We start from the raw sequence: 25,000 nt of genomic DNA, 5'->3' as shown, positions 1-25,000 counted from the left end.
AAAACTAAGTCGACGAAAGATGTTCGTCGACTAGCCGTTTTTTCCACAGTTCCTGTCGATTTGATCCAATGAAAGCCAATGAAACTGGTCAGATGACCAATGATATCCAATGAAATCAACAGGAACTGGAGCACACACAGCCCAGGAAAAGTGTGGTTAAGCTACGACGACTAAAACTAAGACTAAATGTACTGACAATATCGTCAACAAATATAAACTATAGACTACAGTGTTATAGGAAGGGGACTAGTGGGTGGACAAGAGATCCAGTAGAAGTCATTTTACACTTGGTCGCATGCTGAAAATAGCAGATCTACAAGCTCACAAAGGGCCGCGCTGCGACGCGTGTAAAATCCGTCATTACCAGGGGCATCAAGGACCGCCAAAATACATTTTAGTCGAATAAATCAACAGTAGATTTATAGTCGACTAAAACTAGACACTAAAACATGCCAGGTGACTAAAATGTGACTATAAAACTAAAGGAAAACTATTCAAAGACAACAGCGTACGGGAGGAGCCATTATGATGGTCCCGGAAGCTGAATAGAACACAGGCGTGTACATACTGTCCTGGAAGGTGTCGCTGATGACCACGTTGGCCTCGTAGGGCTCCAGAAGGACCGCCCCCTGCGGCGAGCTGAGGAAGACCACGAAGGACTCGGACCCCTCGATGGCCGGGTTCTGAGCGTCGTCCATGATAGTGAGACTGCACGTCTACAATGGGAGAACAACAGGAGAACAAAGAACAACACCGCATGAACTAATGTCTACAACAGGAGAACAACAGGAGAACAAAGAACAACACCGCATGAACTAATGTCTACAACAGGAGAACAACAGGAGAACAAAGAACAACACCGCATGAACTAATGTCTACAACGGGAGAACAACAGGAGAACAAAGAACAACACCGCATGAACTAATGTCTACAACAGGAGAACAACAGGAGAACAAAGAACAACACTGCATGAACTAATGTCTACAACAGGAGAACAACAGGAGAACAAAGAACAACACCGCATGAACTAATGTCTACAACGGGAGAACAACAGGAGAACAAAGAACAACACCGCATGAACTAATGTCTACAACAGGAGAACAACAAAGAACAACACCGCATGAACTAATGTCTACAACGGGAGAACAACAGGAGAACAAAGAACAACACTGCATGAACTAATGTCTACAACGGGAGAACAACAGGAGAACAAAGAACAACACCGCATGAACTAATGTCTACAACGGGAGAACAACAGGAGAACAAAGAACAACACCGCATGAACTAATGTCTACAACGTGAGAACAACAGGAGAACAAAGAACAACACCTCATGAACTAATGTCTACAACAGGAGAACAACACCGCATGAACTAATGTCTACAACAGGAGAACAACAGGAGAACAAAGAACAACACCGCATGAACTAATGTCTACAACGGGAGAACAACAGGAGAACAAAGAACAACACCGCATGAACTAATGTCTACAACGGGAGAACAACAGGAGAACAACAGGAGAACAAAGAACAACACCGCATGAACTAATGTCTACAACGTGAGAACAACAGGAGAACAAAGAACAACACCGCATGAACTAATGTCTACAACAGGAGAACAACAGGAGAACAAAGAACAACACCGCATGAACTAATGTCTACAACAGGAGAACAACAGGAGAACAAAGAACAACACCGCATGAACTAATGTCTACAACAGGAGAACAAAGAACAACACCGCATGAACTAATGTCTACAACAGGAGAACAACACCGCATGAACTAATGTCTACAACAGGAGAACAACAGGAGAACAAAGAACAACACCGCATGAACTAATGTCTACAACGGGAGAACAACAGGAGAACAAAGAACAACACCGCATGAACTAATGTCTACAACGTGAGAACAACAGGAGAACAAAGAACAACACCGCATGAACTAATGTCTACAACAGGAGAACAACAGGAGAACAACAGGAGAACAACACCGCATGAACTAATGTCTACAACAGGAGAACAACAGGAGAACAAAGAACAACACCGCATGAACTAATGTCTACAACAGGAGAACAACAGGAGAACAAAGAACAACACCGCATTAACTAATGTCTACAACAGGAGAACAACACCGCATGAACTAATGTCTACAACAGGAGAACAACAGGAGAACAAAGAACAACACCGCATGAACTAATGTCTACAACAGGAGAACAACAGGAGAACAAAGAACAACACCGCATGAACTAATGTCTACAACAGGAGAACAACAGGAGAACAAAGAACAACACCGCATGAACTAATGTCTACAACAGGAGAACAAAGAACAACACCGCATGAACTAATGTCTACAACAGGAGAACAACACCGCATGAACTAATGTCTACAACAGGAGAACAACAGGAGAACAAAGAACAACACCGCATGAACTAATGTCTACAACAGGAGAACAACAGGAGAACAAAGAACAACACCGCATGAACTAATGTCTACAACGGGAGAACAACAGGAGAACAAAGAACAACACCGCATGAACTAATGTCTACAACGTGAGAACAACAGGAGAACAAAGAACAACACCGCATGAACTAATGTCTACAACAGGAGAACAACAGGAGAACAAAGAACAACACCGCATGAACTAATGTCTACAACAGGAGAACAACAGGTGAACAAAGAACAACACCGCATGAACTAATGTCTACAACAGGAGAACAACAGGAGAACAAAGAACAACACCGCATGAACTAATGTCTACAACAGGAGAACAACAGGAGAACAAAGAACAACACCGCATGAACTAATGTCTACAACGGGAGAACAACAGGAGAACAAAGAACAACACCGCATGAACTAATGTCTACAACAGGAGAACAAAGAACAACACCGCATGAACTAATGTCTACAACAGGAGAACAACAGGAGAACAAAGAACAACACCGCATGAACTAATGTCTACAACAGGAGAACAACAGGAGAACAAAGAACAACACCGCATGAACTAATGTCTACAACAGGAGAACAACAGGAGAACAAAGAACAACACCGCATGAACTAATGTCTACAACGGGAGAACAACAGGAGAACAAAGAACAACACCGCATGAACTAATGTCTACAACGTGAGAACAACAGGAGAACAAAGAACAACACCGCATGAACTAATGTCTACAACGTGAGAACAACAGGAGAACAAAGAACAACACCGCATGAACTAATGTCTACAACAGGAGAACAACAGGAGAACAAAGAACAACACCGCATGAACTAATGTCTACAACAGGAGAACAACAGGAGAACAAAGAACAACACCGCATGAACTAATGTCTACAACAGGAGAACAACAGGAGAACAAAGAACAACACCGCATTAACTAATGTCTACAACAGGAGAACAACACCGCATGAACTAATGTCTACAACGGGAGAACAACAGGAGAACAAAGAACAACACCGCATGAACTAATGTCTACAACAGGAGAACAACAGGAGAACAAAGAACAACACCGCATGAACTAATGTCTACAACAGGAGAACAACAGGAGAACAAAGAACAACACCGCATTAACTAATGTCTACAACGGGAGAACAACAGGAGAACAAAGAACAACACCGCATGAACTAATGTCTACAACAGGAGAACAACAGGAGAACAAAGAACAACACCGCATGAACTAATGTCTACAACAGGAGAACAACACCGCATGAACTAATGTCTACAACAGGAGAACAACAGGAGAACAAAGAACAACACCGCATGAACTAATGTCTACAACAGGAGAACAACAGGAGAACAAAGAACAACACCGCATGAACTAATGTCTACAACAGGAGAACAACAGGAGAACAAAGAACAACACCGCATGAACTAATGTCTACAACAGGAGAACAACAGGAGAACAAAGAACAACACCGCATGAACTAATGTCTACAACAGGAGAACAACAGGAGAACAAAGAACAACACCGCATGAACTAATGTCTACAACAGGAGAACAACAGGAGAACAAAGAACAACACCGCATTAACTAATGTCTACAACAGGAGAACAACAGGAGAACAAAGAACAACACCGCATGAACTAATGTCTACAACAGGAGAACAACAGGAGAACAAAGAACAACACCGCATTAACTAATGTCTACAACAGGAGAACAACAGGAGAACAAAGAACAACACCGCATGAACTAATGTCTACAACAGGAGAACAACAGGAGAACAAAGAACAACACCGCATGAACTAATGTCTACAACGGGAGAACAACAGGAGAACAAAGAACAACACCGCATTAACTAATGTCTACAACAGGAGAACAACAGGAGAACAAAGAACAACACCGCATGAACTAATGTCTACAACAGGAGAACAACAGGAGAACAAAGAACAACACCGCATGAACTAATGTCTACAACGTGAGAACAACAGGAGAACAAAGAACAACACCGCATGAACTAATGTCTACAACAGGAGAACAACAGGAGAACAAAGAACAACACCGCATGAACTAATGTCTACAACAGGAGAACAACAGGAGAACAAAGAACAACACCGCATGAACTAATGTCTACAACAGGAGAACAACAGGAGAACAACACGGCATGAACCAATGCAGGAAGGCTGTCCCAACCGTCCCTCCACACCCCAGACTCTTCTCCCTTCTCTAAAACACCCTGGACAACGCTCCACACGTCCCAGACTCTTTTACCTTCTCTAAAACACCCTGTTGGGTCTCCAGCGAGCGGACCTACCACATACCTGTTGGGTCTCGCCCGGTTTGAACTCCACCTTCTTGGAGCTGGGGATGTAGTCCAGGCCGGGCGTGGCGGAGGCCGGGTCAGACGGGCGCGTGGCGCACCACACGGAGGTGAGCGAGGACAGGTCGGTTCCCTGACGCAGTACCGGGATCTCTATGGTACCTGGTGGGGGAGGGGCAGAGGACAGGTGGGAAGTACAATTAAGCAATAAGCCACGAGAGGTCTCAGGTTACCGGGTATTTTACACTGGCTGGGGGCGTAGGCAGACCCGACGCGCAGCGGAGGGTCTTCTACCTCCCAGCCAGTGTAAAATACCCGGTAAGCTGGGGCCTCGAGTGGCTTATTGCTTTTCTAAAACGGTTACAAACATATAGCAATATTAACCTAATAAAACTATTACATTCACAAAAGTATCTACGCTTTGCGCCACCAGAGCGAGCGAGCCAGAGCCACAACACTTCCTTGTTGTGCTCGGCAAGTAGCCTATGTGACGGGAGAATAGCGCTTGATGTCTTTACGGGGCTGCCTGGAGCCTCACAGTCACAGTCGTATGAGCCGTGTGGTGCTTAGACGCCCGCACGGCATGTGTTTGTAAAGCAATCAAGCGCTCCCCTTCCCCAGTTCAGCTACAAGGCTGCAGGATGATACAAAGTGATTGAAGGAGTGTGTTATCGGTGACATTTTGCTTCTGGAACTACGTATTGTCAGACATTTTGCTTCTGGAACTACGTATTGTCAGACATTTCAAAATGGGTTGAAGATTTGAAAATCCTATATATAAACATTATACCAAAAACATAATAATAATTATATGCATTATGTTATGCTTTAGCTATTGAAAAATAGCAGATCTAGTGCTGCGCTATGAGCTTGTAGACAGGCAAAATACAACAGAATAGCAGTCGAACAAAAAACAGGAACATACGATTGATCTAAGAAAAATAACAACACAGTGAAATACGGAGCTATAGAGACAGAGTTACACTTCTTAACACAATGTAAAAACTACACAAATATTAGTTCTTCCCAAAATTTGAAACAAATTTCCCAGGATTCCGAAGTATGACAGAAAGGGAAAGATTACCACTCCTTCTGGGGGAACAGAAAGAATGTGCAGTTTTGGCTGCAAAATATGTCAATTCCTGTCACAAGAAAAGGGACAACCAGTAGGACACACATACAGTATGCCATGTTTTATTTTATGCACCACCTGCTTTATTTTATATTATTTCTATTTATTTTTTCACGTCATTGATATTATGTTGTTATGTTTGTTAAATCTGTGACTGTGCATTGGCAACACTTGTAAAACGTCATGCCGATAAAGCCTGTTGAATGTATTGAATTGAATTGAAATAACAACACAAACCTTGTGTAGCAAAATAGCAAAGTAATAAACGGTCCTATACCCTCGTCCTCGCCATACATGAAGGTGGCGTTGCCCAGGATAACGATAACACTAATAGAGAACCGAAGTCCTGACGTAACTCGCTCATCCCTTCGATTCCCCTGGTTCGCGGAAGTAATTTCTCAATGGATAACATGGGGTGATCTTAATATCGTCTACTATAAGCGTTGTGGTCCAGTATCGTTTGCAACAGTCAGTCACTCATATATGATACAGTCTGCTTCTAGCGAAAATCTAACTAATTCAGCAGCAGTAACATTAGCGTTTTCTCTCAGTCAGTTGATTCTTCATATCCATATGAGTGAAGCGGCCGGGGTGACATGTTTCTTTTTCAAACACAGTTTTTATATGAAGCGATCTAAAATCCCCCCTATGGGGATTTCAATGCAACTAAACAAATACATGAACCTGGGGACTGACGCCCTCTACTGAAAGTTCAGACTTCGGTGCTCTATAAACGGTCCTATATACCTGCGTCCTCGCCATACGTGAAGGTGGCGTTGCCCAGGGAGACGGTGGAGGCGTCGTTGGGCCCGTCGATGACCACGGTGGCGGAGGCCACGCCCCCCAGGCGGGCGCCCTGCGAGGGCTCGGCCAGCCGCAGCGTGAACTCCTCGCTCAGCTCGTACTCGCTGTCGTCCACCAGCCGCACGTCGCACGAGGACACGCGGACGCCGGCGGCGAACACCACGCGGCCGGCCGCGGACCCCGCCCCCGCCGCTAACGGCCGCGACACGTAGTCTGAGCCCGACTCCAGGCCGCCGTGGGCGCTGCTGCCCTGCAGAGACGAGACACGGGATTGGACGGTTTGATGGAAGTGTTACAAAAAATATTCTTAACCCATTCTGACCCGAGATCAGATTCTAAAAATGTCTATTACATCCTGAGAGTTTCATTATTAACCCATTCTGACCTGAGATCAGATTCTAAAAGTGTCTTCTATTTTTCAAAAATAGCTCGTAGCGCGCCACTCGGGTTAACATTAAAACATTACATTACACCTAGCTACATGTTTAAGCATTTATTTCATATTTACATGTCTTCTGTGGACTCTAACCTTACACCTAGCTACATGTTTAAGCGTTCGCTTCCCGCGTTTGCGCGTCTTACTGGTATAAATATGAATATATAAATATGTGGATATATAAATATATAATATAAATATGAATATATAAATATGTGGATATATAAATATATAATATAAATATGTGAATATATAAATATATAATATAAATATGAATATATAAATATGTGGATATATAAATATAAAGTATAAATATGTGGATATATAAATATATAATATAAATATAATATAAATATGTGAATATATAAATATAAATATAAATATAAATATAAATATAAATATAAATATAAATATAAATATATAAATATAAAGTATAAATACCTGTGCCGTCCGGGCCACCGTGTAGCAGAGAGCAGACAACGTGCTGGACGTATTAATATAAATATAAATATATAAATATAAAGTATAAATACCTGTGCCGTCCGGGCCACCGTGTAGCAGAGAGCAGACACCGTGCTGGACGTATCGCCGGTCCTCTCCACAGCGGCGTGGACGAAGGCGGCGCTCTCGTTGACGTGGTAGGTGCTCCGGCTGAACTGCAGCGCGGGCTGGTCCTCCGTGTCGTTGATGTGGACGCGGGGCGCGCGTGGCCCCGCCCCCCAGCAGGGCGTAGGCGGGCATGGACAGCTCCACGTGGAAGCTCTCCGCGCCCTCGAAGACGGCGTCGTCGTTGACCACGATGGTGCACACCTTGGTGTCCTCGCGCTCGTCAAACTGCACCTGTGTGGCGACAGAGGACATAAAAAAAAAAATCACACCTGTGTGAACCGAGTGGTGCAACTCCCCTCTCTCCCCCCCTCCTCTCTCTCTCCCTCTCTCTTTCTGCTCCGTCAGATTAGCTTTATTATGGATATCGATCCTCGTCACTGAGAACTATTTTTTTTTTTTTTATAACTTTATTTATAAGATTTTCAATTTTTGTAGACAAACAACCCCACATATACCCCACCCTCCCCGGTTCCATCACAAAGCAAGACAACAACAACACACACAAAAAAAAAAAAAAAACATCATAATAAAATAAACAGGTATTAAAGGATATAAATAATAAATTAAGTAAATACAATAAAATATTTTTTTTGCCTTTTACTAGATTAAGGGGCTACACAGTGAACCAAATTACATGTAGGAAAAACACTTAGGACACATCATCAAAGGACAGTGAGTCGGAGGACAGTGAAAGGGTGAATTCAAGGAAAGGGGACCAAGCCATTTCTGGCGAGATTTGAACCTGTTGTATCTGAGCTTCTCCAATGGAATAAAGGATAGAACATCCTTGACCCAACTTGTAAATGTTGGAGGTTTATCAGATTTCCAATTGCGGAGAATAAGTCTCCTCGCTATGAGTGAAGCAAAAGCTATGAAATTGGCTTGGGAAGAAGTAATTGGTGCATCGTCGTTGGGAACTCCAAATATAGCAGTTATCGGGTTGGGCGCAATTGGCATATGACAGATGGTTGAGAAAGCATCAAAAATACTATTCCAAAATGGGTTCAAGGAAGTGCATCCCCAGAACATATGTCCAACAGAGGCTGGCTCCAGATGACATCTTATACAAGTAGAGTCAATGTCAGGATAAATTTTAGATAGTTTTTCTCTCGAGAAATGCAAACGATGTACTATTTTGAATTGAATTAGGCAATGTCTAAGACATAAAGAGGTTGTATGAATACGCCTCAAAGAGAGTTCCCACAACTCTTCCTCCAGCTCTAAATTCAGGTCCTGTTCCCAGGCTGATTTTGTTTTATCCAAGAGAGGAGGGCCAATCTCCTGTAAAGCCTTATATATATTAGATATGCTACCTTTGGTGTATGGGTCCCAGTCTAGTATGGTGTCTACTATACTCTTATCTGGCATAGCTGGAAATGGAAAGTGTTCCTTAGCAAAACTTCGAACTTGGAGGTATCTGAAAAAGTGAGAATTTGGTAGCTCATGGTCATCTTGGAGGTTTTTAAAGGATGCAAATGTGCCATCTATGAATAAGTCGCTAAAGAAAATCAAGCCATTGACGTGCCATGTTTTAAAAGCTGAGTCCTCTCGCGAGGGAGGAAAAAGATGATTGTTGGTAGAACTATTTTTTAATTATTATTTTGTCTCGGCCTTTCCTTCTTTAGCGAACCGAGACAGTCAGAAGTTGGATTTGCGTCCAGCAGGTGGCAGCCATTGGTCGATTCATACTCCTATTTTAGAGCCGAATAAAAGTCGGTTCGGCGCTGTAGAGCCTACAATGTGACGTCATTTGAGGTTGGGTGGGGGGGGGGGGGGGGGGGGGGCGGGTACCGTCCTAAAGTCGGCTCTTCGGTGCTACTGAAATTTTCTGACGAGCCGAAATCATTTCGGCACTACAGCGCCGAAACAGGAGTATGAATCGGCCCCATGTCACATACTTCTGTCGTTCCAATTTCACGCATGCGCACACCACTCGTGCTCATTCACGTACACAAACAAACAGGTACACGGACATTGCTGGTTGTAGGAGTTTTTTTTGGGGGTTTTTTTAATGACGTAACTTTACGTCTTGGCACAGGTGGGGAATGCTGCTTAAAACCCATTTAAGGCCTGAAAAATATGTCTTCTAAATCCTGACAGGTTTCTGAAATACCTCATGTTTCTATAGGCCTATAATATCACTCAATATTTCATGTCAAAGACCCCAAAAATGATCTGCAATTGGCCTCCGAGACCCCCCCCCCCCCCCCCATCTGAAAATATGTTGTTCCAGGGACCCTCCCCCAGAAGCAAAGATTTGAGTTAAAAACGTTTGTTCTGAAAAAAAAATATTCCAAATTTGAGGCACATTTTCACGATTTTTCAAAAATAGCAGACCTACAAGCTCGTAGCGCGCCACTCGGTGGCGCGCTATGAGCTTGTAGATCTGCTATTTTTCAATAGCTAAAGCATAACGTAATGCTAACACCAATTAAAACCCCATCTGTGCCAGGAACGGCAGGTTACGTTTTAAAACCCCATCTGTGCCAGGAACGGCAGGTTACGTTTTAAAACCCCATCTGTGCCAGGAACGGCAGGTTACGTTTTAAAACCCCATCTGTGCCAGGAACGGCAGGTTACGTTTTAAAACTCCGTCCTGAATGTTTTTTACCTGGCCGGCGTACTCCACGTAGTCCTGCTGGCCCGGGCGCGATCCCACACTGGAGCTGGAGGTGGCGCTGTCCTGCTCGGTGCGACACAGCACGATGGCGTACTGGTTGAGGTTGCCCGTCCGCTTCACCGTGACCGCCACCGTGCCCGCAGTCTCGCTCACGTTGTAGCTGCGTGGGGGGGAGGGGGGAGGGGAAGGGGGGATTTTCTCCAGTTCAATCCTGAGTTTAAGTTTTGTTGTGTTTCAAGATCTGATTTTAGGCATGTTTAAAGGAGAATTCCATGCTAGAATGCTTGTTTATCTTTCTTACCTTTCTTTGTAGTCGTTACGTCCCCACCAAAGAGGTCCAGGTGTTTTTTTGTGCAAAAACTCCTTATTGGCTATTTTCCCTACCATAAGCCCTCAATGAATTGCATTGAATGGGAATTGAATGGGGCTATGGGGTGTTGTGCTAGTTCGCTTATTTCCATCGAAATAAGTAGTAAAGTGTGCCGCTTGGGATATTATTTACATTATGAAGAGAGGATATATACAAAGAAATTATAATTTTGAGCGATGGAAATAGGCGAATTAGCACAACACCCCATAGCCCCATTCAATTCAATGCAATTCATTTAGGGCTTATGGTAGGGAAATAGCCAATAAGGAGCTTTTGCACAAAATAACACATGGACCTCTTTGGTGGGGACGTAACAACTACAAAGAAAGGTAAGAAAGCCTTTTAGTATGGAATTCTCCTTTAAGCCTCCAGGACAATCCGTGTTGAGGTTCTTAATCCACTTGTTTTTCATTAAAACGTCTTTGTCCTAAAACTGTCACAGTTGGGATTGTGTTGAAAAGTCCAGCGCCTTTCAGAGCTTCAATGCCGTGAGCCATGAAATGTTGAACCAACCTTGTGGTTGTCTTTTTTGCATTGTTTAATATTGTATCTGTGTTGTCCCAGCCTTGTAGCTATTGTTTTACCCGTTTCTCCGACATATTGTAAACCACATTTTTCACATGTGATTAAATAAATGCAGTTGCTGGTTGGTTCTGGCTGTTATTTGTTGTTTAATCTCCAACACGCGTTTTGTAGTTCTATTTTTGACTAATTGTTTGGGTTTGAAGTATTCTGGTCCCTGGCGTGCTGGTGTGTTGATTTCTTTTAGCTTGCTGTGTACCAGATAGTCTTTAAGATTTTTGTTTTTTTTCTGTAGGCCGATATCATTTTATAATCTTTTAGAAGATCATCCGTTTGGTTCTCAAAATTCCTTTTCATTCTGTTGTTGGCTAGTGTGCTCTGTGTGGAATAACTGGTTATCAGGGCCAAATTAGGGCCTGGATCCCACACTCTTACTTCTAAAAAGGTATTGTGAGCTTTCCGGAGGAATGTCCTAGTGTATGCACTTCCCATTGCAGTCAGAACTGCAGCATCACTCCCAATCTTCCGCCGTAGTCTGAAAACCCACCTTTTCAGACTCCATCATGGCCCATAGCACTTACCCCACCCCCTTAGATAGCAATTCTGTAGACTTAGATAGCATTTGATACAGTCTTATAGCATGTTATGTAGACAGCATAAGTGCATTGTATGTGCTATTGTCATAGCACGTCACAGTACATATGTATAGCATAGTAGTATTATGTATAGTTTATATGTATAGTTTCATTATAGATATTCCACTGTTACTTTCTTAGCTTACGCATGTTTCATGATAAATGTTTTTATGTGATGTATTCCCATGCTTTTTTGTTCTTGCTTAATGTAAGTCGCTCTGGATTAAGAGCGTCTGCTAAATGCCTAAATTGTAAATTGTATCCTCTTAGTCTGAGTGCATTAAATAGCGTTTTACAGGCCATTTTGAAATCACTTCTTTGCGTGCAAATCCTATGGAATCTTAGTAGTTGTGATTTGACTATTCCTGTGTAGGAGTGTGTCGGGTGGAATGACATTTTGTGTAATAGGGCGTGAGTGTCTGTTTCTTTAAAGAATACTTTTAAATCTAGTTTCCCGTTTTTGTTAAAGTTTGGGCCCTTTGAAGATTGTTAAATCAAGAAAGTCAATCCTTTCTGTGCGTGTCAGATATTTTATCGTTATGGATCTATGATGGCTATTTAACACATCAATGAATTCCTGGAATTCTTCTTTGCTATGTTCCCATATCCCAAATATATCATCCAGGAATATATATAGTAATGTGTTGGTTTTAGTCTGCTGTCTGTTCCCATAATTATGCTCATGTAAATGTTCGCATAAGATGGTGCAAATCTCTCTCCCATGGCCGTCCCTTTGATTTGTAAATAGAACTTGTTGTTAAAGGAAAATCACACCTGTGTGAACCGAGTGGTGCAACTCCCCTCTCTCCCCCCTCCTCTCTCTCTCTCTCTCTCTCTGCTCCGTCAGATTAGCTTTATTATGGATATCAATCCTGTTTCTGTGCTGCGTGCGCAGCCTCTAAATCACCCCCACAGACCGTGGCAGTCAGAAGTTGGATTTGCGTCCAGCAGGTGGCAGCCATGTCACATACTTCTCTCGTTCCAATTTCACGCATGCGCACACCACTCGTGCTCATACACCTATACATCACAAACAAACAGGTACACGGACATTGCTGGATGTAGGAGTGGTTGCACCACTCAAAAATCATTCTGGGTTAGATTTTAAGTCTAGTATTTGGAGTAATTCCTCCTCTGGTCGAATTTGTGTCTGGGTATTTACTAAAGACTTCCCTAACTGCTTGTAGCCCTGCTTCTGTTTCAATGTTTGTGTAGAGGCTGTCTATATCTATCGAAAACAGAAAGGCCTCCTTTCCTACTTTAATAGACTTCTTTTACTGGTCCTCCTCCTGACCAATCAGAGCTGCTGTGGCCCGGTCCTACTCCAGGACTGTACCTTTGGTGCGTGAAGCTGATGACGGACCACTGGATGTGGAAGACGTTGTCGCTGACCACGTTGGGCTTGCTGTCCTTCACCAGGAACCGGAAGAGGTCCGTGGTCTGGGGGGCGTGGTCTCTGGTGGGCGTGGCCTGGGGGGCGTGGTCTCTGGTGGGCGTGGTCTGGCGGGCGTGCTCCTGATGCAGCACGTAGCGCACCAGGCCCAGGTTGATGTCCGCTGGAGAGAGACAGAGTGACAACGTTAGCACGTTAGCGCACCAGGCCCAGGTGGGGACTGGCCGTTAGTCTGACCTGTGCTGTTGGTTACAAATGGGTTAAGGGTGGTGGGGGGGAATGTGGGTGAAGGTGATGGGGGGGGTGTACCTTGGGTGAAGGAGGTGATGGGGGGGTGTTAGCTCTGGTCCATAGCTCTAATGCGTGCATTAGAGCTATGTTACTATCAACTTCCGCCGCTCGCATGAATGCAGACCAGCCTCTACTCTTTAGTGTAAATAAAAAGAACGTTTTTGCTACTCACCAAAACAAAGGTGGGTTGTGTCAATAGAAAGACTACTTTCCTTAGTGGAAGCACTCTGAGCCCCTCCCCCACCACACGTATAAACTGTACTTTTTGGCCAAAAAGGGATTTTGTTTCCACCGGGAAAAAAAACATTTTTAGTTACTCCGCTGCGCCCTCTACTGATATTGCCCAGAGAACTGCCTCATAGAGGATATTTTTCCTCCGGTGAAAAAATATCCCTTTTTGGCCAAAAAGTACTGTTTATACGTGTGGTGGGGGAGGGGGGGGGGGGGGGGGGGGGCTCAGAGTGCTTCCACTAAGGAAAGTAGTCTTTCTATTGACACAACCCGCCTTTGTTTTGGTGAGTAGAGGAGAGGCTGGTACGATTTCGATGGAAGTCCCATAGCCTTGTACTGCGCAGGGCAGAATCGTAGAAGCACTAGAAGGATATGGATCAGAGCTAGGGGGGTGTGTACCTTGGGTGAAGGAGGTGATGGGGGCGCCAGGCTTCATCTTGCTCTCCAGGAAGCCGTGTTTGGGCTCGGTGGTGACCTGGTACTGCAGCAGATGGTCCTCTGTGTCTGGGTCCATGGTCAGCAGCTCTTTCTTGGAGATCAGGTTGGTGGCCTAGATAAACAACAGAATGAGCCCCAGACCGTTGATAAACAACAGAATGAGCCCCAGACCGTTGATAAACAACAGAATGAGCCCCCAGACCGTTGATAAACAACAGAATGAGCCCCCAGACCGTTGATAAACAACAGAATGAGCCCCAGACCGTTGATAAACAACAGAATGAGCCCCAGACCGTTGATAAACAACAGAATGAGCCCCAGACCGTTGATAAACAACAGAATGAGCCCCAGACCGTTGATAAACAACAGAATGAGCCCCAGACCGTTGATAAACAACAGAATGAGCCCCCAGACCGTTGATAAACAACAGAATGAGCCCCAGACCGTTGATAAACAACAGAATGAGCCCAGACCGTTGATAAACAACAGAATGAGCCCCAGACCGTTGATAAACAACAGAATGAGCCCCCAGACCGTTGATAAACAACAGAATGAGCCCCAGACCGTTGATAAACAACAGAATGAGCCCCAGACCGTTGATAAACAACAGAATGAGCCCCCAGACCGTTGATAAACAACAGAATGAGCCCCAGACCGTTGATAAACAACAGAATGAGCCCCAGACCGTTGATAAACAACAGAATGAGCCCCCAGACCGTTGATAAACAACAGAATGAGCCCCAGACCGTTGATAAACAACAGAATGAGCCCCAGACCGTTGATAAACAACAGAATGAGGCCCCAGACCGTTGATAAACAACAGAATGAGCCCCCAGACCGTTGATAAACAACAGAATGAGCCCCAGACCGTTGATAAACAACAGAATGAGACCCCAGACCGTTGATAAACAACAGAATGAGCCCCAGACCGTTGATAAACAACATAATGAGCAATAAATACCTTATGGTCCATGTACTCAGTATAATAAATACCTTATGGTCCATGTACTCAGTATAAATATTCAGTATAAATACCTTATGGTCCATGTACTCAGTATAAATACTAAGTATAAATACCTTATCGTCCATGTACTCCAGCCACTGCAGTCCCAGGTTGGTGACGATGCGCGGCGTGCCGTCGTCCACCGGCAGAATATCAATCTTGAACTTCTGCGGAGCCGCCGTGATGACCTGGAGACATATACATATGCACATGTAACTGGTTGTACTGCTAGCTAAAGGCTGTGGGCTAATGCCAGTGGTCTCTCTCTCTCTCTCCCCCCCCTCACCTCCTTCCCCTGGGTCTCTCTCTCTCTCTCCCCCCCCTCACCTCCTTCCCCTGGTCCTCCACCATGAAGAGATAAAGGCTGTGGGCTAATGCCAGTGGTCTCTCTCTCTCTCTCCCCCCTCACCTCCTTCCCCTGGTCCTCCACCATGAAGAGATAAAGGCTGTGGGCTAATGCCAGTGGTCTCTCTCTCTCTCTCCCCCCCTCCTCCTTCCCTGGTCCTCCACCATGAAGAGATAAAGGCTGTGGGCTAATGCCAGTGGTCTCTCTCTCTCTCTCCCCCCCCTCACCTCCTTCCCCTGGTCCTCCACCATGAAGAGAGCGTTGGTTCCGTCGGAGACGCTGAAGGCGAAGCGGTCCTTCAGGGAGTTGGAGCCGTCGTGGTTGTAGCTGATCCGGTTCTGGTACACGTCCTCCATGGAGAAGCTGCTGGTCTGGCGGTACTGGAGACCGTTGGCCGTCCGCTCTATGGCGCCGTGCCGCGGAGCCTGGACCACCGTGAACACTATGGACTCCGCCTGGGGAGAGGGTTAGGTTTTTAGGTTTATTTATTTAGCATGTAGTACAAAAAATAGACAATAACATATCAAAGAAACAAAAATACAATGCAAGGAAAGGAAGAAGCCAGAAGGCTTATATGGAATCCTTTCCTGAAGGAAGAGGTCATTGGTTTAAAAGATTAAAAGTTCATAAAGAACAGTACAAAAGTCTACAAGTTGGCAAAGGGGGGCAGCTGTGCAGTAAAGAAATAAAAACACAGACTGCACAGAAAACAGAAATAAACAATACAACAACAAACACACAAAAGAAAATATAACACATCAAAGTGAAACATGTAATCTACAGAGAGGAAAGAATAAGATATTTCTTTAGATGTTTTTTTGAATATTGGCAAGGATAATGAGGATTTAAGTGAAGCATCTATAGGGAGTTCCATAGATGAGGGCCTCTAAATTTGATGAAAGATTGATGAGAGAGGGGAGGAGAGGAGAGGGGAGGGGAGGAGAGGGGAGGACTAGTAAACTAGTTAAACAACTAGTGGACTAGTGAACCAGTTAAACCACTAGTGGACTAGTAAACTATAGTTAAACCACTAGTGGACTAGTGAACTAGTCCCCGGACCCCCCCGTGGGACCCAGGGCCCTGTAGTCTACCTCTGTGTCTGCGTCGGTGGCCTTCAGCTCGAACTCAGTGATGGTCTTCCTCACTCCCTCCTGGACCCTCATCCCAGGAACCTGCAGGACGGGCAGGGAGTCGTCCACGGGTCTGATGGTGATGAAGAACGTCTGCGCCACCTGGTGGAGCAACGGCACGTACACACACACACACACGCACGCACACACACACGCACACACATGCACACACACACACACACGCACACACACACACACATGCACACACGCATCAGTCGGGTCCCAAAGTGAAAGTTAAATGGAAAAGCTAAACTACAGTTCTAATGATGAGACGACAGGACATCCAAATTAAGAACAATTCCATCTTCATACTGTGGGGTGTCGCTAGGCAACCAGCCGCCAGGTGAGCGTCATGGCCCAGACAGCCAGTGGGGAGGAGGCAGAACACAGCCGAGGAGAACACGCCTCCTCGGCCTCGTCATCGACCAGACATACTAACCCAGCCCACCTATTGGCTCAAGGCCAAGTGCACTATAGGTAACCCGCTACCCACATAAATTTGATGACAGTTCCACTTCCCCGGGGGAGTACTGACAGATAACAGAGGCACCTGTCAACCCGGGGACAGAGAGTGGGATACATAGGGCGCACTAAAGCCCGTTAGGAAAGAGGACCCTAACGCCACCCCCCGCCAGAGAAGAGGCAGAGTTTATTTTCGTTAAAAGACATTTTGAGTTGCCAAGCGCGTAAAAGCGCAGTTATATATAATAAACGGCGGTGGCGGCCCAGTTCTTGTGTGTTGGTGTCCGCTCAGTGCTCACAATACAATCTGACTCAAATATCCATGTGGAATTGATGAAGAAAAAAGGGGGAAAAAAATCAATGACAAAAGTTTTTAGCTCCTCATTAGTGCACATTAGCAAGGCAAATATATGCAAATATATGCAAGAGGCGGGTGCACACTGCAGAGTGTGCGTGCGTGCGTGCGTGCGTGCGTGCCTGAGTGCGTGTGTGCGTGCGTGACTGAGTGCGTGCCTGCGTGCGTGCCTGTGTGCGTGCGTGTGTGCGTGCGTGTGTGTGTGCGTGCCTGCGTGCGTGCGTGCCTGAGTGCGTGTGTGCGTGTGTGCGTGCGTGCGTGCCTGAGTGTGTGTGTGCGTGTGTGCGTGTGTGCGTGCCTGAGTGTGTGCGTACCTCATTGGCTCCGTCGGACACGGTGAAGGAGAACTGGTCAGCGTGCTTTTCTTCTTGGCTGGTGTGGACATACTGGACGCTCCGGGAGACCAGGTCCGCCTGGGACCAGGAGCTGATGGGTGTTCCTATAGGTAGATAGATTTCTTTATTTTTGTGTCATGCACCAAAGGCGCCCAGCCCACATGGACTTACAGGACACACCATAACATTGCTTCAATATTGCATTGTGTACAATAAACAGAATTGTTTTGTTGATATTCAATTTTTTTTCTTTTTTACACAAACAAAACATTCTGCCTTATTTCCCACGCCCTGCATAAAAAGTCTGCCAAAGCAAAAATACCTTTCCTAAAACAAAATTCCAGTTTTTCATAGTCCTCCAACCAGAAAAAGTCAGCACAGATGGTTGTCATTTTACAAAATAATATATGTCTTAATTCCTCATGGGCAGTAAAAGAAAAAAATGAATTTTATTTTCAATTTCTTTTAAATCACACACTAGACAGACTCTGTCCTCCTCAGGAGTACCAATGAATCTACCCGTTTCTAAAGCTAATGGTGAGGTCCCAGAATGCAGCTGTGCACAAAAAGATCTCTGACTTTTGGATATATTTTGTGTGACATAAGGATCAGGGCCATAATTATTTTTAATAAGACGATATGTTCTTAGTTTTGGTTTGTACCATAATTCAACGGCCCAACTCTCCTTATACCCAAGGAACATACAGTTCTGTATTTCATGAATAGAAAGAAAGACCTCAAGTTCAGATCTACAAGCTCATTGTAGATCTGCTATTTTCAGCATGCAACCAAGCCCCAGGTGGCCAAGCTGTGTGTGTGTGTGTGTGTGTGTGTGTGTGTGTGTGTGTGTGTGTGTGTGTGTGTGTGTGTGCCGTGCGCTCTAGGTGGCCCAGCTCTGTGTGTGTGTGTGTGTGTGTGTGTGTGTCTGTCTGTGTGTGTGTGTGTGTGTGTGTGTGTGTGTGTGTGTGTGTGTGTGTGTGCGTGTGCGTGTGCGCGTGTACCTGGCTGTGCCGTGCGCTCCAGGTGGCCCAGCAGTGTGTGTGTGTGCGTGTGTGTGTGTGTGAGAGTGTGTGTGTGTGTGTGTGTGTGTGTGTGTGCGCGTGCATGTACCTGGCTGTGCCGTGCGCTCCAGGTGGCCCAGCAGTGTGTGTGTGTGTGTGTGTGTGTGCGTGTGCGTGTGCGTGTGCGTGTGCGTGTGCGTGTGTGTGTGTGTGTGTGCGTGTGCGTGTGTGTGAGTGTGTGTGTGTGTGCGTGCGTGTGTGAGTGTGTGTGAGTGTGTGTGTGTGTGCGTGTACCTGGCTGTGCCGTGCGCTCCAGGTGGCCCAGCAGTGTGTGTGTGGTGACGCGGTACAGCAGCTCGTCAGGCTGGCTGTCCTGGTCATTGGACGAGAGCTGCAGCGTGGTCAGCTTCCTGGAAGAGTTCTCGTCCAATAGCAGAGCCCGGTTCACCACCACCACGGGGGGGAGGCGGTCCTCTGGAGAGACACACACACACACACACACACATTTAACCCATTCTGACCTGAGATCAGATTCATACCAGGTTTCCACTGGACACACACACTGGTCTGATTAACCCATTCTGACCTGAGATCAGATTCTAAAAAATGTCAGTCGTTCTTCGATTTTTCGAAAATAGCAGACCTACAAGCTCGTAGCGCGCCACTCGGTGGCGCGCTACGAGCTTGTAGGTCCACACTCACTCCCTAGGGCCATATATTACTGTCGTAACAAAAATAGCCGATCTACAAGCTCAAAACGTGTCGCAGCGCGACACGAATTTGCTATATTCGAATTGGAATCCTGAAAATTACATTTTTATGTCATTTCAAATGCCTTTAATTATACGTGTGTTGAGCATTGAGCTACTAATTTAGACTGAAGTAATTAAAGCAGGTCATGTTTGCATGTTGTGGAATTGTAAACAGCTGAAACCAATATTATTATTATTATTAACCTGAGGGCCACATTAAGTGAAGGTGGGGGCCGCATGTGGCCCCCGGGCCGCCAGTTGCCCACCCCTGCACTAGGACATTCCTCCGGAAAGCTCACAATACCTTTTTAGAAGTAAGAGTGTGGGATCCAGGCCCTAATTTGGCCCTGATAACCAGTTATTCCACACAGAGCACACTAGCCAACAACAGAATGAAAAGGAATTTTGAGAACCAAGCCGGATGATCGTCTGAAAGAATATAATATTATATCGGCCTACAGAAAAAAACAAAAATCTTAAAGACTATCTGGTACACAGCAAGCTAAAAGGAATCAACACACCAGCACGCCAGGGACCAGAATACTTCAAACCCAAACAAGTAGTCAGAAATAGAACTACAAAACGCGTCTTAGAGATTAAACAACAAATAACAGCCAGAACCAACCAGCAACTGCATTTATTTAATCACATGTGGAAAAATGTGGTTTACAATAGGGAGAAACAGGTAAAACAATAGCACGCTGATGAAGAAGGACTGGTTAGAGTTGTAGTTGCGAAGTGAGCACTTACTATGAGACCTAGCAGATCATGTCTGTGTGTCCGTGTGTGTGTGTGTCCCCTTTGTGCCCATATATGGAGCTGAGTGATTTGTTTGTCATTGATGCAACACACTCCATATTTGGACGTATAGCTGCTTTGGGGACTCCTTATATGGTTATGGCTGAGTCATGGTGATTTGCGTTCGCTTCCCGCGTTTGCGCGTCTTACTCGTTGTATTAGTTGTAGTGGTAGTTACCCAGCACGCTGATGCAGAAGGACTGGTTATAGTTGTAGTTCTATTAGTTAGAGTTGTAGTTCTATTAGTTGTAGTTACCCAGCACGCTGATGAAGAAGGACTGGTTATAGTTGTAGTTCTATTAGTTGTAGTTACCCAGCACGCTGATGAAGAAGGACTGGTTATAGTTGTAGTTCTATTAGTTGTAGTTACCCAGCACGCTGATGAAGAAGGACTGGTCGATCAGTTTGTTTCCCTCGGGGTCCACCAGGTTGAACTTGAAGGACAGACTGCCCCCCTTCTCTCCCTTCTCGTGGCTGTACTCCAGCAGGCCTGTGAGGAGGAGGAAAACAAACGCACCCTCTAGAGTCTGAGTCAACTGGACCCTTTAGTCTACACCAAACAACCATCTGGTCTGATTAACCCATTCTGACCTGAGATCAGATTCTAAAAATGTCAGTCGTTCTTCGATTTTTCAAAAATAGCAGACCTATACAAGCTCGTAGCGCGCCACTCGGTGGCGCGCTATGAGCTTGTAGATCTGCTATTTTTCAATAGCTAAAGCATAACATGATGCTATAACACCAAAAATGGGTTCCCGTTTCAGAATGGGTTAACACTAGCATGACTGAAGTCAAATGAGACAGAAGTCACAGAATGTGCTTAAAGCCAAGGTAGAGTCAGTGATTTCACTTAATTCAAATATCACTTATTTTTTTGTTTTGTTGTGATAATCCTCTCTACTATAGAGTGTGCTGACCATATAAGGAGTTCCTCCCTGTCCCCAGTTAACCCCTGGGGGTCAAAAAACCTTAGGTTTCGTTTTTGTTCTCTATCCTGATTGGATGAAAGCTTGTGTCCCAAGGCAAAAACGAAACCTAAGGGTTTTTGACTGAAATCACTGACACCCCCTTTAAAATTTAAAATTTAGAAAATAGAACTACACATCCCACAGTGCATCGGGGGACATCTATAGCCTTTGTGTACATGTCTGTGGTGGTCAATATCCTCACCTCTGTTGACGTCCTCCTGGGAGAAGCCCTTCAGCGGTCCCTTCACCGAGACCCTCTGCGGCGGGCCTCCGCTCTGGGCGAGGAGCAGCAGCCGACCGGCCGGCGGGTCCTTGGTCAGAACGTACCTCAGCTTGGTGTCGTCAGAGTCGATGTCGGTCCCCTTCAGGTTCTGCTCGCTCACCTTGGACGAAGAACCTGAGAGAGAGAGAGAGTTTGATTGATTGAATTGATTGATTGAACTAGCCCTTACCCGTTGTGAGATATTTGCCCCCCCTCTTGTGGCCGTGGGGGGTACTGCGCCCGGGCGCATTGCCCATCGTGTGGTGATGTAAAAACAATATTTGTACAGTAAATATGAGTAAATAAAGTAGCCTAGCTGGATTCTGGGAGCGTGCAGAATTTTTTTGGCATGGAGAGATGTGTGCTAATAGTGTGGCTCGGTCGGAGATAGACCACAGACGGAGACCACGGCTGTAAACGGCTGTTTTAATCCACTAATAAATTCATTATTAATCATTAATGTGTCAAATCGAAAAAAGGGCTCCGTTAAGACCTCCATATAATTATGGTCCATGCCTGTGATTGGTGCAGCCAATGATGAGATAACGCTCTGTCAGTGACATTCATTCAGACATTCAGACATTCGCTGAATTATAGTATGATGATGATATTTCAAAAGGATAAATTCACAAGAAAGCCGTTAGGCTTGTTTCCATTGTGGTCCTCTTGGGGAAAGGGGAAGGGGAGCAACAGACAATAAACGGTTCAATACAGACAAAAACAGGAGGTAAAAAAACAAACAAAACAAAAACACAAGAAACAGGAAAAAATGCATATAAACTGACCAATAAAACTGGATTTCTTTTCTTTTTTTCCCCTTACTTTTTTTCTTTCAAAACATTATTTGACACTTTTGGTTGTTGAGAAACAGCTCCTAAAACATTATTTGACACTTTTGGCTGTTGAGAAACAGCTCCTAAAACATTATTTGACACTTTTGGTTGTTGAAAAACAGCTTCTAACCATTATTTGACACTTTGGTTGTTGAGAAACAGCTCATAAAACATTATTTGACACTTTTGGTTGTTGAAAAACAGCTTCTAACCATTATTTGACACTTTGGTTGTTGAGAAACAGCTCCTAAAACATTATTTGACACTTTTGGTTGTTGAAAAACAGCTTCTAACCATTATTTGACACTTTGGTTGTTGAGAAACAGCTCATAAAACATTATTTGACACTTTTGGTTGTTGAAAAACAGCTTCTAACCATTATTTGACACTTTGGTTGTTGAGAAACAGCTCCTAAAACATTATTTGACACGTTTGGTTGTTGAGAAACAGCTCATAAAACATTATTTGACACTTTAGTTGTTGAGAAACAGCTCCTAAAACATTATTTGACACTTTTGGTTGTTGAGAAACAGCTCCTAAAACATTATTTGACACGTTTGGTTGTTGAGAAACAGCTCATAAAACATTATTTGACACTTTAGTTGTTGAGAAACAGCTCCTAAAACATTATTTGACACTTTTGGTTGTTGAGAAACAGCTCCTAAAACATTATTTGACACGTTTGGTTGTTGAGAAACAGCTCATAAAACATTATTTGACACTTTAGTTGTTGAGAAACAGCTCCTAAAACATTATTTGACACTTTTGGTTGTTGAGAAACAGCTCCTAAAACATTATTTGACACTTTTGGCTCATTCTAGCCCATAGCACTTACTCTACCCTAGATAGCACTTCTGTAAACTTAGATAGCATTTGAAACAGACTTATAGCATGTTATGTAGACAGCACTAGAATTGCATTGTATGTAGTATGTAGTCATAGCACGCCATAGTACATATGTATAGCATAGTAGTATATATGTATAGTTTATATGTATAAGTTTCATTATATAGATATTCCACTGTTACTTTCTTAGCTTACGCATGTTTCATGATAAATGTTTTTATGTGATGTATTCCCATGCTTTTGTTCTTGCTTAATGTAAGTCGCTCTGGATTAAGAGCGTCTGCTAAATGCCTAAATTATAAATTGTAAATTCTATACCTGAGGCCAGCTGCAGCCCTCTGTTGACGGTCATTCGTGGTCCCTCGTTCCTCCTCCCGTCCAGCGTGAAGTCCAGGTGTCCCGTGTGTGTGTGCACGCCGTCGGTCAGCGTGAAGCCCAGCTGGTCGGTGGCGGAGCCGGGGGCGGAGCCGGAGCGTCCGTCGGGCGTGTACACCAACAGCCGGTCCAGAACGTCCTTTTTTTGGAACGGCAAAAAAATAATAACTTGATTTAGTTTTTTTTTTAGTTTTTTTTTGTCTAGGTCTAGGTATTTTTTAGTTTTGTCTAGGTCTAGGTATTTTTGAATGAAACTTTAATTTAGTATTAACCCATTCTGACCTGAGATCAGATTCTGAAAATGTCAGTCGTTCTTCGATTTATCAAAAATAGCAGACCTTGTAGATCTGCTGTTTTTCAATAGCTAAAGCATAACATGATGCCGACACCAAAATGGGTTCCCGTTCAGAATGGGTTAATAGTCACAGTTTTGTCATTTGTCATGTGGTTTTACTAGTCGAGTAAATTATCATAAATCGATTTAGTGGAATAAACTGTAATGTATTTTGGCGGGCCTTGATGTCGTCGCAATGGCTGATTTTACACTTGCTGAAAAAAAGCCGATCTACAAGCTCACAAGCTTGTCGGCTTGTAGATCTGCTATTTTCAGCATGCGACCAAGTGTAAAATGACTTATAGTGGATCGCTTGTCCACTAGTCCCCTTCCGAGCATTTTAGTCTTTAGTTTTGTATTTGTTGACGATAGTCAAAATATTTTTACTCTTCAGTTTTAGTAAAAACTGTAAAAACTAAAAAATGTAGTCGACGGACATTTTTCCGTCATAGTTTTGTCGACGGAATCAACACCTACCTGGAGGTCAGTTACTCTACCTGGTAGGTGAAGGTCAGTTACTCTACCTGGTAGGTGAAGGTCAGTTACTCTACCTGCTAGGTGAAGGTCAGTTACTCTACCTGGTAGGTGGAGGTCAGTTACTCTACCTGGTAGGTGGAGGTCAGTTACTCTACCTGGTAGGTGAAGGTCAGTTACTCTACCTGGTAGGTGGAGGTCAGTTACTCTACCTGCTAGGTGAAGGTCAGTTACTCTACCTGCTAGGTGAAGGTCAGTTACTCTACCTGCTAGGTGAAGGTCAGTTACTCTACCTGCTAGGTGAAGGTCAGTTACTCTACCTGGTAGGTGAAGGTCAGTTACTCTACCTGGTAGGTGAAGGTCAGTTACTCTACCTGCTAGGTGAAGGTCAGTTACTCTACCTGCTAGGTGAAGGTCAGTTACTCTACCTGCTAGGTGAAGGTCAGTTACTCTACCTGCTAGGTGAAGGTCAGTTACTCTACCTGCTAGGTGAAGGTC

At 44.5% G+C, this 25,000-nt stretch overlaps 1 protein-coding gene across 1 annotated transcript in view; it reads right to left on the bottom strand.

Annotated features, from left to right (window-relative positions):
* Positions 1-25,000, bottom strand: part of fras1 (Fraser extracellular matrix complex subunit 1) — a gene marked incomplete at its 3' end in the record, with an annotated part of 149,103 nt that overhangs the window by 25,707 nt on the left and 98,396 nt on the right. Inside the window, 16 exon segments of the mRNA XM_080755717.1 lie at positions 569-716; positions 4,749-4,909; positions 6,627-6,933; positions 7,653-7,824; positions 7,826-7,959; positions 10,340-10,508; positions 13,212-13,431; positions 14,190-14,340; positions 15,306-15,419; positions 15,805-16,032; positions 16,669-16,809; positions 17,839-17,963; positions 19,155-19,334; positions 20,781-20,900; positions 21,581-21,775; positions 23,638-23,833. Of these exon segments, the coding sequence (XP_080611843.1) occupies positions 569-716; positions 4,749-4,909; positions 6,627-6,933; positions 7,653-7,824; positions 7,826-7,959; positions 10,340-10,508; positions 13,212-13,431; positions 14,190-14,340; positions 15,306-15,419; positions 15,805-16,032; positions 16,669-16,809; positions 17,839-17,963; positions 19,155-19,334; positions 20,781-20,900; positions 21,581-21,775; positions 23,638-23,833 (2,761 nt within the window).

Source organism: Protomyctophum bolini (assembly GCF_963924005.1).
Source record: "Protomyctophum bolini genome assembly, chromosome: 22".
NCBI classification, from domain to species: domain Eukaryota; kingdom Metazoa; phylum Chordata; class Actinopteri; order Myctophiformes; family Myctophidae; genus Protomyctophum; species Protomyctophum bolini.
The sequence above is the reverse complement of the archived record's forward strand: the minus strand, read 5'-3'. Positions and strand labels throughout refer to the sequence as shown.